Source organism: Nycticebus coucang, chromosome 14, assembly GCF_027406575.1.
Source record: "Nycticebus coucang isolate mNycCou1 chromosome 14, mNycCou1.pri, whole genome shotgun sequence".
NCBI classification, from domain to species: domain Eukaryota; kingdom Metazoa; phylum Chordata; class Mammalia; order Primates; family Lorisidae; genus Nycticebus; species Nycticebus coucang.
Window position 1 is genome coordinate 1,497,464 of NC_069793.1, and position 13,186 is coordinate 1,510,649.

At 60.2% G+C, this 13,186-nt stretch overlaps 1 protein-coding gene across 1 annotated transcript; it reads right to left on the reverse strand.

Annotated features, from left to right (window-relative positions):
• Positions 1 to 235: 235 nt before the first annotated feature.
• CTSD (cathepsin D) lies at positions 236 to 10,218 on the reverse strand. The gene is made up of 9 exons (XM_053561186.1): positions 10,046 to 10,218; positions 7,772 to 7,925; positions 5,718 to 5,841; positions 5,020 to 5,138; positions 3,588 to 3,805; positions 1,736 to 1,858; positions 1,305 to 1,449; positions 1,130 to 1,228; positions 236 to 1,029 (listed from the first exon to the last, which is right to left on the reverse strand). The coding sequence occupies exons 1-9, from the start codon at positions 10,111 to 10,113 to the stop codon at positions 862 to 864; spliced, it is 1,218 nt and encodes a 405-aa protein (XP_053417161.1). The 5' UTR covers positions 10,114 to 10,218; the 3' UTR covers positions 236 to 861.
• Positions 10,219 to 13,186: the final 2,968 nt, after the last annotated feature.

Here is a 13,186-nt window from a genome sequence, read left to right on the forward strand (position 1 = left end):
TCACACCTCAGAACAACCCAGTCCCTGCCAGTGGACCAGGCTGCACAGCTAGCTACAGCTCCAGGGTCCCAAGTACAGAGTAGGGCAGGGGTGCCATGTCTGAAAGCCAGGCCCAGGGCACCCCAGACCCTTGTCCCCCAGCCTGGCCCTGAGTCAGCCCTCCAACGTGCCCTTGTCACACCAGCCCGATTTAGAACACCCTCCCCTCCCAGCACAAAGCACGCAGCACAGAGGAGAGGCTTACACAGCTGTATTTCCCTATCAAAGATGGCTCTCAGCCACCTGCAGCAGAGGCCGGTTACAGAGGAGGCCAGTCAGCCCCAGTGCCACACCCCCAGTGTGAATGCGATCAGCCCCAGAATGACCCGCAGGCCCCAGGAGGCTGGCTTCCGTCCTGCTCCCTTCTAGTACCTTCCTGCTCACCCCCAGGCCTCAGCCGGCCCCTTCCTCAACAGGCCCAGTATAAATGGATGCTTGGGTCCACAGAGCCCAGCTCCAGGGCCAGCTGGGCGGGGGTCCTTGGGCAGATTGTGTTTATCAGGAGGATCCGTGTAGATTTTGTGAGGACAGCCTGGGATGGGGTGGGTGCTGGCCGAGCTCTCCACTGGAGGGGCTTGCGGGGCACAAGCTCATTGAGTACCACCTCCACTCTCCACCAGACAAACGGTTCTGAACCCACGGAAGGAAACCAAACTAAAACGGTGAGCCCTGCTTGGGACGTAGGCCCTCAGAGCCCGGGGTAGTGGGCAAGTGAGTGTGCGAGTGTGTGTGTGGGGGAGGGCAGGGAGGGCTGGGACCGCCACCTCCTGTCACTGGACTTGCTCCTTTTTCTTCCAGTGGATGGGTGGGCAGGCCAGGGAGCTAGAGTCTGGTAGCCTCGGCAAAGCCCACCCTGTTGTTGTCACGGTCGAACACGGTATAGAAGCGGCCGATGAAGACGTCCCCCATGATCCAGAGTGGCCCCATGGGCTGGGGGATGTCCATGCCCATGAAGCCACTCAGGCATATGGTCTTCCCACCTTGGGACACCTAGGACAGCCATGGGGGTCACCATCAGGCCTGTCAGCTCCAGGCCACTGCCCACCCTAGGCATCCAGGCCACACCCCCATGCCCATGAGCCCTGCTCACCTTGAGTGTGTAGTCATCTCCGGACAGCCTGTAGTCTTTGCCCCCTAGCTTTAGGGTGACCGAGGGCAGGCTGGACACCTTCTCACAGGGAATCATGTACTGGGAGCAACAGCTGCGTGTGAGGACGCCAGTCTCATAGCACCCACCTCCTACCCCACTGGCCCCTGGCACTCACCTCACCCTGGATCAGCGGCACGGCCCCAATGGCCTTCTGCAACTCACGCACCTCCTCCACCGGGCCCACCATGAGAGAGGTGCCAGTGTCCACGATGGCCTCACAGCCCCCCTTGCATAGGGTCAGCCCGCTGGCCACCTCCACCCTGAGGGTCAGGGAGGGCATGAGTCCCCTAACTTAGACTAAGGGCAGGATGCTGCCCTACCCAGGGCTGCTCACAGGTGGCCTGAGCAGTCTGGGGTAAGGGGATGGAGAGGCACAGACTCAAGGGACAGAGAGTGAGCGGGAGACCCACACAGTGGAGGGGACGGGGGCCAGAGGGGCACAGGGTCCAACATGACCCCATCTCTTGACCCCGCCCAACTCCCACAGCATCCCCCCAAGTGCCATCCCTGCTGGAGAGCTGAGGAGCAGTTGTGCCCTCTACTCACTGGTCCAGGTGGACCTGCCAGTAGGCCTTGCGGGTGACGTTCAGGTAGAACAGGGAGCCCTTGTAGTACTTGGAGTCCATGCCGCCCAGCATCAGCTCACCCCCAGGCTGTGCACCTGGGTCTCTGGGAGAAAAGGGAAGGAGTCAGCTACCTCCCTGTCCCCCCAGCCAGGTAGGTCAGGAGGTCAGAAGTAAGGGGGTGGTGGAGCAATTAGGAAAACTTCCTGGACCTGCAGAGATGGAAAGACCCAGAACGAAGGGGAAGGATGAGACTTCCTCCTTCTCAGGGAGGAAGCTCTGATCCCACACCCTGAGTGGGCTGCTCAGCACAGACCCAGCCCAGGTAGAAAAGATTCTGCACAACCCTCATGTTCTCGAGCTCTGCTCAGCCAGAGACAGCAGGGTCATGGCTGCAAAGCAGATGGGGAAGTGGGTGCCAGGAACCTGTCTAGAAGAACCAAGGAAGAATTCTAGGAAGCGGTGACAGTGTGACCCTGCAGAGCTGAGCTGGCCAGTTCCTGCCCCAGGGCCTTTGCACATGCTGCTCCTGGGAGCTCCCTGTGCCCCACTCTCCTGAGCCTGGCTGGCTCTTCTTCAGATCTCGGCCTCTCTCCCCATCTCCTCCTGACAAACCACCATGAATGCTAGCCACAGTGCTCTGGGCAGAAATATGGGACATCACATTTTCTCTGACTCACTGCTCAGGATGCTTGAGGCTAAGGCTGATTAACTATGAGCTTTAATATGCAAGTCCCGCCAGGCCTGTCCTCTAACCATGTCCTCCCACCACCACCCAGGGCCTCCACACTCCTGGGCCAGCACCTGCCAGCCCCTCTGCAGCCCTAGGAGCAGACGCTCCTCTCCCACACCCTGTCCCACCAGACCTGATCCCTGAGCCCTCAGCCCCTCACCCCTGCCTGAGACCTTGCTTGGGCCATCACGCTTCACCACCTCAGACTTGGCCAAACCCCAGGGTCTCCTGTCCTGCCCAGAGAAAAGAGACCCTCTTCACCTCACCAAGGGCTCCAGGGGAGTGGCCTGGCCTGTTCACCTGTGTGCTGGCCTCTAGCACAGCACTAAGGAGCATTCACTGCCCGAGCAGGGGATAGAGAAAAGAGTCCAGGACGAGGGCAGGGTTGGGATTCTGCTAGAAGTGCTCCAAGGTCAGAAGTCAGGCTTGGAGACCCAAAGTGCAGGGTGGGCGTATTAAGAGACCATCCCACCATCAGCTCTGGGAGAGTGTGTGTAGGGACCAGAAGTGGCGCAGGGTAGGAGGTCACCTGGTGACATGTACACATGTCTAGTGGCCGAGCCCAGGCAGCACAGTGCCCTACACCACCCCCATAGCACCTGCCTGTGAAGAGGAACCAAGGCCAGAGCTCCCTTCCCCGAGGTCACTATGCTGCTACCAGGGTGGGCCTATGGGCTGACTGAAGTCCAGTGTTCCCAGTCCCCAGTCATACTCCCCCTCCAGAGTGCCTGTCAGATTAGAGCTCACGGCCTGCCCCCTCAAGGCCACTAGCACCCAGGGCCAGGGCCATGTGTGCCCCTCACTGGCCCCTCTCCACTGGGAGATGGAGGCAAGACATTACCTCTCTGCATCTGTAATATGGTGCCATCCACACCCTCTCGGGATGGCCCAGGGTCAGAGGTCGAGAATTGTGGCCACATGCCTGAGTGCCCCAGCCCCTTGACCAGACAGGCCATGCCAGGAAGGCTGAGGGACAAGGAGATGAGGCGGAGAGACAGGAGGAATGGGGGACAGGAGGTTGGGGAGTAGGGGATGGAGGCAGAGGGAAGAGCACTGGGGAGAGGAGGTGGGGGAGGGGATGGGCAGGTGAGGCGGGGCCCACCTGTTCAGGTAGAAGGAGAAGATGTTCTTCTCCACTAGCTTCTGCTGCATCAGGTTGTCGAAGACGGGCAGCACGTTATCCACAGAGATGCGGGGGTAGGCCATGCCCAGGATGCCGTCGAACTTGGCGGCAATGAAGGTGATCCCCGGCTGCTTGGTAGCCTCCCCAAAGACCTGTCTCTCCACTTTGACACCGCTTGAAACTGATTTGCAGGGCATCTGTGGGTAGGGGCAGGTATCAGCCGGCCACATGGACCAGCCGAGCCTGACACCAGCCCTGGTCTTGGCAGCCAAGGCTGCAAAACCCCTCATCTCCCAGGACAGGAAAGAGAGGGCGTGGAAGAAAGGACTGGACAGGGCACCAGGGCACCTGCTGGTGGGTGGGCAGTGGTGGCAGCCTTCAGAGCTGTTGGGACCTTGTTTTCTAAAACATGGGACCAGGAGGGTGCACAGCTAGCTACACTGTGACTGCTTGCCTGTCCCCCTGCCAGGCGAACCTTACTCCTGCCCTCAGGCCCAGGGACAAGGGCCTGGGGCCCGAGAGATGGAAGCCTGCAGACCCCACCCCGGCAGCCCAGCTCCTGACTGTGCTGCCCCTCCCCCAGCCCAGCAGGATGTGGGGAGCAACAGGAGCAACAGCACTGAGGCTGACATCCCAGCAGGGACAGTGGGGCAACATCCTGTGTGGGCTCTGCAGAGCAGAGACAGATCCTAAGGAGCCCTGCCCATCTGGCAGGACGGGGCGTGGCAGCTGTTCACATTCTGGCCACACAGGCTCAAGGTGCCATAGCAGAGTCTCTGGAGCCTACCTGCCCCTCTGGGCAAGGACCAGACAGGCATACCCCTGAGCCCATCCCCACAGGGGCTGTGAGAAGCAGCCCACGGCTGGGGGCTGCGCTGCCCCGGTGACAAAGACTCTCTCAGAGGTGCAGCAGGGGATCAAGGGCTGGCTTGCCCTCTCCTCAGGGCCCTGAAGACAACCAACCTGCTCAGCCCCCTTCAGTTCCTCTGCAGGTGCCTTCCAGCCAGCTGCCTGGACAGTGGGCTCCTTGCACTCGCCCCTCACCCATCCTGAGGCTCCAAACCCTTGGTTATCTGCAGGGACCCCTACCCTGAATATTATTGGCACCTCGAACCTACCCTGCCCAACACGGATGCTAATTCTTTGGTAGCTCTCACCCGGAGCTTGGGAAAAAGCCTCTGTCACTCACTCACTAGGGCTGGTGCCGGAAGGCCCTGCCCCTTTCTATTCACAGGGGCAGGGGTGGTGGTGGTGTCCTGGTCAACCCCAGCCTGCACCCCCTCCCAACCTGAGTCTTCCCATCCCCCAGCCTCCCCACTCAGCTGACTGCCACTGGCCACCCAAACTCCACAGCTTTTCCCAAGAGCTGGCGTCAGGCCAGGGGCCACATGGAGGCCCCAGAGGGACTCACCGACACGGTATCCTGGCTCAGGTATCCGGACAGGCTGCCTGAGCCGTAGTGGATGTCGAAGGCAGTGCCATTCTTCACATAGGTGGTGGACCTGTCACTGTGGTACCTGTTGTGGAGCCCTGCCAAAGCAAGGTGGTCAGCCTGCAGCCCAGTGTGTGGCCTGGACCATGCTGCCCCAGTGGCCCTGTCCTAAGCTGCCTCCCAGGGTGGATCTGGCTATAACAGGAGGCCACTGTGCCAGAGGTCTGAGGACCTGGCCCTGCGCTCTGCCCCATGGGTGGTCCAGTCCACAGCATGCTCCTTCCTTGGCCTCCATGGTCCCTTGGCCTGGCAAAAGCAAGGCGAAAAGGTTCACCCAGAAGCAGGTGTCCTGGGGCAGGGTGGAGGGCTGCCCTGCCTTCTGTGGCCCAGAGGCAGGAGTAGTGCATGACCGAGGCAGGGCGACAGGCAAGCCCCAGCCATGCCCCTCCCTTCCTGGTAGTGCTCTAGTGACACCCCAGAAGGGCCAGATCCAGGAGAGACCCAGCACCTCAGAGGGAGGCAGTGTGGACATGTAAAGTGAGGGGGCAGGTTATTGCACGGGGCCCCCACCAGGACCTCCCATTCCCTGCCTGAGCTCCCTGAGTGAGACCCAGCCCCAAGCAGGTGGCATCTTGGAGGGACAGGGGCTGGGGCAGTGGACAGCAAGCGTGACTCACAGCAGGCGATGTCCAGCATTTTACACTTAGACGAGGGGACCCAGAGGTTGGCTGAGCCAGTGTCAAAGACGACTGTGAAGCACTGAGGAGGGGTCCCGATGCCAATCTCCCCATAGTACTGGGCCTGGGAGGGCACAGGGTGAGCACTCAGGGCTGTGGTGGGGTGCCCACTTCCCCAGTGGGCCTGAGAAGGCCCCTGGCTATCCCCTGGAGCCAGGCCTCAAATGCACAAGCTGGAGTGAGGGGCAGCCCCCTTCCACCAGCCGAGCCTGATTTTGAGACCCCTCCCCCGCCGAAACACGCTCTGACAGGGGCGCCGAGGCCAGGCCCCCAGCCCTGAGACCTCAGGCCCATGAGCACTAGAGCTCTAGCCCCCTTGGTCCAGCCATCTAGCCTTGTCTGCTACGTGGGGAGGCTAGGGAAAGACTACATGGTGAGAAAGGTGAGGGCAATGGTCAAGATAGTGTGGGGAGTGGCTGGGCGTGGTGGCTCACTCCTATAATCCCAGCACTCTGGGAGGCTGAGGAGGGTGGACTGCCTGAGCTCACTGGTTCAAGACCAGCCTGAGCAAGAGCGAGACGGGTCTCTAAAAATAGCTGGGCCTTGTGCCAGGTGCCTGTAGTCCCAGCTATTTAGGAGGCTGACCCAAGAGAATTGCTTGAGCCCAAGAATTTGAGGTTGCTGTGAGCTATGATACCACAGCACTCTACCAAGGGCAACAAAATGAGATTCTGTCTTAGAAAAAAAAAAAAAAAAGAAGACAGTGGGGGGACAGGCCAGGCTCCCAACCTGAACCCTGGGCATGGCACTGGCCTGCCTGAAAGACCCTCTGCTATTCAGGGGCCCAGGGCCTACAAAGAGTAGTGACCTCCTCCCTGCTTGGGCCATGTCAGGGCCTGACTCTGGGGTCTGGCTGGCTGACGGGAGGAGAAAGCCTTAGGGGCACCCACGGTCCAGCAGCCCTGCCTTAACTGCTCTGGAAGGAGATACCAGGCATGAGGGGTCACATGTCCCTCTGAGCCTTGCAGAAAAGGTCCGTCCTTGGCTCTCTTAGAGGGCAGAGGATATGGAGGTCCTGGAGTTTGAAGTCATCTGGATCCTGCCTCCCCAGAACCCCTTCCCAGGGTGGGAGCCTGGGCCAGCACTGGACATAGTATTTCTGGCTCTGGTCCTGCCCAGTGTGTCTCTGATTACTTGGTGCCAGGAAGCAGCAGGTGCTAATTCATGACTCAGCAGAAGTGTCCACATTGGTGGGGGTCAGGGGTGACTCAGCAAATCTCTGTGTGCGCGTGTTGGGGGAATCTGGAACCAGCCAGTCGGGCCCGGGCAGAAGGTCCCCCCTTCCCCTAGCAAAGTCACATGCCTGTGAGTCTTGAGCTTCCTGCCCTGACCAGGGCTAAGGCCAAGTGGGACAGAGGGCATGGGCCCTTCCCCTGGATGTGGGCCAGGCTGGATGGCAGTGAGGGGCTTGAGCCTCAAGGACTTGGGGGACAGAAATGGTCCCAGGCAGCTGTGGAGAAGCCAGGCCCTGGCCCAGAATCTGTCCCCATAAGGCTGAGACAATCCTGACCAAGACCCAGGTTGCTGTGAGGCTTCTAGAACATTCTCTCTCTAGGAACAGTGGCCACAACAGGGGCTGCAGCCCAAGGGGAAGATGGTGAGAAGCAGGAGCTGGGCATAGGGTCACCCCAGGGCTACCAGTAGGACGGAGGCTCCTGGGCAGTCAACCACTCCTAGGCAGGTGAGCCCCGAGCCCGAGCGCCAGGCCTCCCAGGGACTCCCACCTGCAGCCTCTGGGGCAGGCTCATGAGCCAGGCTTGGCTTTGATCCTGGGTCAGAGCAGTTCTGGCCAGATGTCACCAAGGTGCCAAGGCCACCCCTGTTCATTCCCAGGCCAGAGCAGGACCCTGTGGTGACAGGGCCACGGGGGTGGGGGGACATGGGGGGGGTCGTGGCGCAGGGAGCTATGTAATATGGGGACTAATGCACATGCCTGGCCATGACTCCCTGAGAGCCAGCTCTGCCCCAGGCAGGGTCCCCGAGCCCCCACTCACGTCCATGTAGTTCCTGAGCATCTCAGGGACTGGCCCGTTCGTCCCACCAGGCATCAAGTACTTGGAGGGAGGGCCCTTGGCAATCAGTTCTTCCACAGGGCCTGCTGCCTCTGACATGGTCCGACGGATGGACTTGAACTTATGCAGAGGGATTCTGTCAACATAGGGGTGGGGCGGGTCAGGGCAGGGCAAGGGCAGTGCTCCTGTGTGCCAGCTGAGGCCACCTGTCTGTGAGCCGCCAGGTGCCCTGCACTGCAAATCCACTGGGATACCCCTGGCAGGGCCCAAACCCCTTGAAACTTGCTGGCCCAGTTTCTCCCAAATTGGTGAACAGCAAACCATTACCACCCAAGGCTACTCAGGCTAAAGGCCTAGGAGACCTCAGTCACCCACCCTCCACCCCCACATCCAGAATGGAGGTCACTGTGCCATGCCTGGCCACTCCAAAGGCTCTGAAAGCCCCACTGGTCCCATGTGTTTCCTCTGCATCTGTGCTGTTCTCTTTCCAGAGGGTGCCAGTGGGACCACTGGGTTGTCAGTTGAACCCGCCACCCCTGCTCAGAGCTCCCAGGCAGCCTGCTGTTCTCTACCTGGACCTCTGTCTTCCTAAGCTCTCCCAGACCTCCTCCTGGCCAGCAGACAGGCCTTTGGTGACACCCAGAGGCCTGCCACCCTTTTTGTCACCCATATGCTGCTAACGCCCTGGCCCCACACTTCACTGCTATGGATGGCTCGCTCTCTCTCCTCACATGACACAGACTCTGGGAGCCCAGGGACTGCACCTGGGATCTTGGGGCTTCTGCTTCCTCAAAAGAGGCCCTTCTGCAACCCCACTGGGGCACCCCCCAGCCCATGGCCAGGCCAGCCCAGCTGAGGGCCTCTGGGTCTGCCCAGTGCAGAAAGTAGCTGAGTCCATGGTCAGGGGCCTGGGTCCTGTTACGAGGGACTGAGCAGCAGGGGACCCCTGGAGTCACTGGCCACCCTCTGGCTGCATCTGAATCAGTTCCAAGATGAGCTCATTTGAACTTTTAATCACTGGGATGAAATTTTGTCCTTGCCCCAGAGGTTTGAGAGTCCAAGGTCACAGGTGTGCCTGCAATTCCAAGGGTGTGTTCCAAGATGAGATTCTTGCCTAAGAGTTGGGGGTTGGAAACACCCTGTGTTCTGGCCTGGAGGAGGAAATATCCCCCATTAGGGATTCTGGAAACAGGTACCACCAGTCCTATAGGACCTGGGATCAGGTGTGAGAGGCTTTGGATCAGCTGCCCCATCTCTCTGCCCTTGTCGGAGAGGGGAGGCAGGTGGGCAGGGCTAGCAAGGTCAGGACAGGCTTAGGCCTGCAGCTGCTCCCTAACAATGGCTCTGTCTGGGGCTACCCGCCCACGGGTCATTGACCAGGGCCTATGGAGAAGCTCAGTTTCACCCTGCCCTGGCCCCTGCAGCCCTATGACCTCACCCGCCTGCCTACGGCAATAGGCCCACAGGGGAGCCCTGGCCTCCCAGGAAGGCTGCAGAGCAAGGGTGGGGGCAGGTATAGAAGGGAGAGCAGGCTGCAGGCAGGACAGGACATCTAGGGAGCAGATCTCAGCCCAGGCCTCTGCCTGGTTGGCACCATTGGGCCCAGCCCAGGTCCAGGCCAGACGGTGGATGTCCTCAGCTGGTACTGGGGTCAGGTCAAGGGCCTGAGGAGGGTGTGGCCCTCACAGCAGCTGGGCCCCAGTTCCAGGATGGGCAAGCTGGCTGCTGCCTTATGCCTGCTCCATGGACTAACTCCTCTCTCAGGTCCTGCAGGTCTCCTAGGACTCCAAGGGCCTCCCATTTGGACCTGTGCTGAAAACCCCTGCAGCAAAAGATTAAAAGCTACACCTCAGTTTACAGCTGGAAAAGGGGTCTTCATAGGGAAGACGTCAGGTCGGTCCAGCTTAAGGAGGCTCCAGGGCCTATACCTAGGTCTTCCACTTCCCAATAGGGCCCTGAGCACCGGACACCCTAAGTCTCCAGTCCTGAATCAGCACTCCATCCTCCCCACCCCGGGACCCCTCAAGGCCTCCATCCTTGCACCTCCCTCAACCCCTCAAGGCCGACCCCAGCAGCATGGGGGCGGGGCGCTGACGAGGGTACACTCCGCATGTCCACAGTCCTGCGCCCCGCGAGCGAGCGAGCGAGTGGGCGCTGCGGCAGCGGCGCTGGCGACACAGGTGCACCCCAGAGCGGGCGGGGCACGCGGGAGCAGGTCCCTCTGCGCGGAGCCCCGCCCGGCACCGGGGGCCTCACCTGATGAGCGCGTCGGCGGGCGCAGCCAGCAGGCCAAGGACGAGCAGGAGGAGACTGGGGGGCTGCATAGCGGCGGTGGCGGCGACGGCAGCGCGGTGGGAGCTTAGCACTGAGGTCGCGCGCTTATAGCCGGGATGACGGCGCAGCCAGACCGGGTCAGCTGACCGGCTTGTTTGCACCCGGCCGGTCACGTGGGCGCGGCCGGTGGGGGCGGGGCCGGGGCGGGGCGAGGCGGGACGACCAGGCCCAGGCAGGCTCGTGGCGCCCGCTCGCTCTCGGGCTCGCGCACGGCGCTGGGAGCGCGCCCGCCTGCGCGTAGGATCGGCCGGCCCCGCCTTTGCGCAGACTCTGGGCTGGAGGGTGCGGGCTCCAGACAGTCGGGCCTGCGGCTGCTGCTCCCCGTGGCGCGCGAGGCTTCCCCGTGGGGCCTGATACTCAGGCCGAGGGTTTGGGGCTCCGGGCACCTCCCTGCCACCCGCTCTGTGCTTTGCATACCCCATGGGCGGCCACTCCTTACCAGGGCCCCTTCTGGAAGCCTCCCCATTCCCTGGCCATCCAAGCAGACCGCTGCCTTCCTCTCCAAGTAACCACTGCCCGCGTCCACTCCACGCCCTGGGCCCTCTTTCTCCCTCAGCCGACCTGCTCGTCTCTGACACGGTGGTGTCATTCGAGGTCCCGACCTCGAATGGAATAAGGAACCAGGTCTCCCGAGCTTGGGTCCTGCGAGGCCACAGGGAGGCCGTCCCTACAGCTTCACCCCACAACCCTGTACTTCTTTCCTGCATGGGTCAGGAATCGACTTAGCAGCTGTCCCTGGACCCCGTGAGGGTTCATGGCCAGCCCAGGGAAGGAGGGACAGGCCGTGGGTAGGAAAGGGATGTTGGGACAGATCATTTCAGAGAGGGTAATGTCAGAAAGGAAATTTAGCCCTGGAATGTCTCAGAGAGTGACGTCTGTGGAGGAAGTTTCTGAAGAGAAGATGGAACAATGACCTCAGAGTTCACCAGTTCCCCATGAGATAGACAGGACCGGACTCTGGCAGCAGGCAAGATTGGAAGTCCTATCTTCTCTGTAACCAAATAAATCAGAACCCTGGCCTGGGCTGAGCCTCCCCTGACCCTAGTCAACCTAAAGGGTGTAGATGAGTGGCCACTGCCTCGGCCACCTCCATACACAGCTTGTTCATAAATATTTCCTGGGTTCATCTGATACGGTCTAAAATGTGAGCACAGACACAGCAGCCTGGTGTCTGGGTTGTCATCTGCCTCCGGAGAAATCCCCTGGGCTGGACTCAGGAGAAAGGTGGGCCCAGCCAGTGCTCCTGTGTCCCCGTGCTCCGTCCCCAGTGGTGGACAAAGTGGCATTCCAGGTTTCTGAGATACGTAACCATAAGAACGCCACCTTCAGGTGTGTTCCCTAAGGTGATGAGTGGGCAGTGCAGAGGGCTAGAGGGGGCAGAGGCCTGGTGGTGGTCAGCTTGGGGAGATGTGAGGGGCTGGTGCAAGCCAGGTTAAGAGCAGATGACAGGCAACCCTGAGAAGGGACCCTCTGGGGGCCCAAGGGTGGAGCGAACCCCGCCCCCTACAGAGAGTGTTGGGGCTCCCTTTGTGACTGGGTGGGGACATCCTGCCCGTGTTGTCCCCTTGGTTTCCCCAGCACCCAGGGCAGAGCATGGCAGTCATATTGGTTGGAGTTGAGGGGATTGGGTTCTGATCCCTTCACCTTTGACCTGCCCATGCAGACCCTCCCAGCCTGGCACTCTCACCTGGAGAGTCAAGGGTTGGCTGACAGCCTTGCCTGCCTCTTAGGGGCCGCAGCTACAGGAGCATGTGCTGGCCTCTTGGCCGAGGCTCTCTCTCCATCCTGACACAGCAGGGCAGTGGAGGGCTGCTCCATCACCTTTCTCCTCTGCTTCCACACGGGAACCCCCATTGGCCTCCGAATCCCACTCAGAGTTACACCAGGTGCCTCCCAGTGGGTGGACATCCACACCCCTGGCAGGATCCTCCTCTGAGCTCTGACCTGTGTCTTTCCCTCCTCCTCCCTGCCCCCAGGCCTGGCTCCTCAGGTCACCACCTCCCTAAAGTCTGTACAGAGGAGGCTTCTCTGATGCAACTCCCTGTCACTCCTGGTACCTGCACCCGTTCTCTCTTCTGAACGTGCCGCCTTCCAAGGCCCTGTGTCAGCTGACTGGGTCACCATCCATGTGTAAGGCAGTGGTAAGAAGCAGTCGGACTCTGGACGTGCATTAGAGGTAATGTCAGTAGGGTCTCAAGTGGATTGGCAGAGTGATGTGTAGCAGGCCAGTACAGGTGTGCCAGGGTCTACCCAGACTGCCATGTTGGCAGAGATTGGCAGGGATACAGGAGGGGGCTGGGCAGGAGGGTCGGGAGCCCAGTTTTGGATGTTTTAGGCTGGAATGATGTCTGGGTTGCAAGTGGCTCTGCTGACTGGCAACAGCTGTTTGAGTTGGGTGTCCAGGAGGATGGACATTGAATGGACGTTAGAACCCAAGCCTGCCGTTGTGTAAGACTGAAGGAGATGTCTGGGGACTGAGCCTTCTGACTTTAAGAGGCTAGAGAAGTGAGGGGTCACGCAGAGACTCGAGTTGGGGAAGTTGCCGAGAGGGAGGAGGGCCCAGGAAAGTGGTTTGAGGAGGGAGTGGTGGCTGTGTCAGTGCCTTTGCTGATGGATGGAGTGAGCGTCACACTCTGGATTTTGCAATGTGACCTTGACAGGAGCTATTTCAATGAAGTGGGGGGTACCAGGTAAGTGTGAATGACATTACATTCAGTAATTAAGACAGGTGACTGAATTAAAGGATCTTGATCCCTCCCTCACACGTTACACATAAATCAGTTTTACACCAATTAGAAATGTAAGGGGTGGGCAGTGCCTGTGGCTCAGGGAGTAAGGCGCTGGCCCCATATACCGAGGGTGGCGGGTTCGAACTCGGCCCCAGCCAAACTTCAATAACAACAACAAAAAAGAAATGTAAGTGGTAGTTCTTTGCGGGGGGAGAAAGAGAAAGGAGACAATTTTCATGATCTTGGAGACTGCAAAAATTTTGTTGTTTAAGTAGGACACACACACATACACAAACGCACAGACACCACCCCCTCAAACCTTGTTTAGAGAATG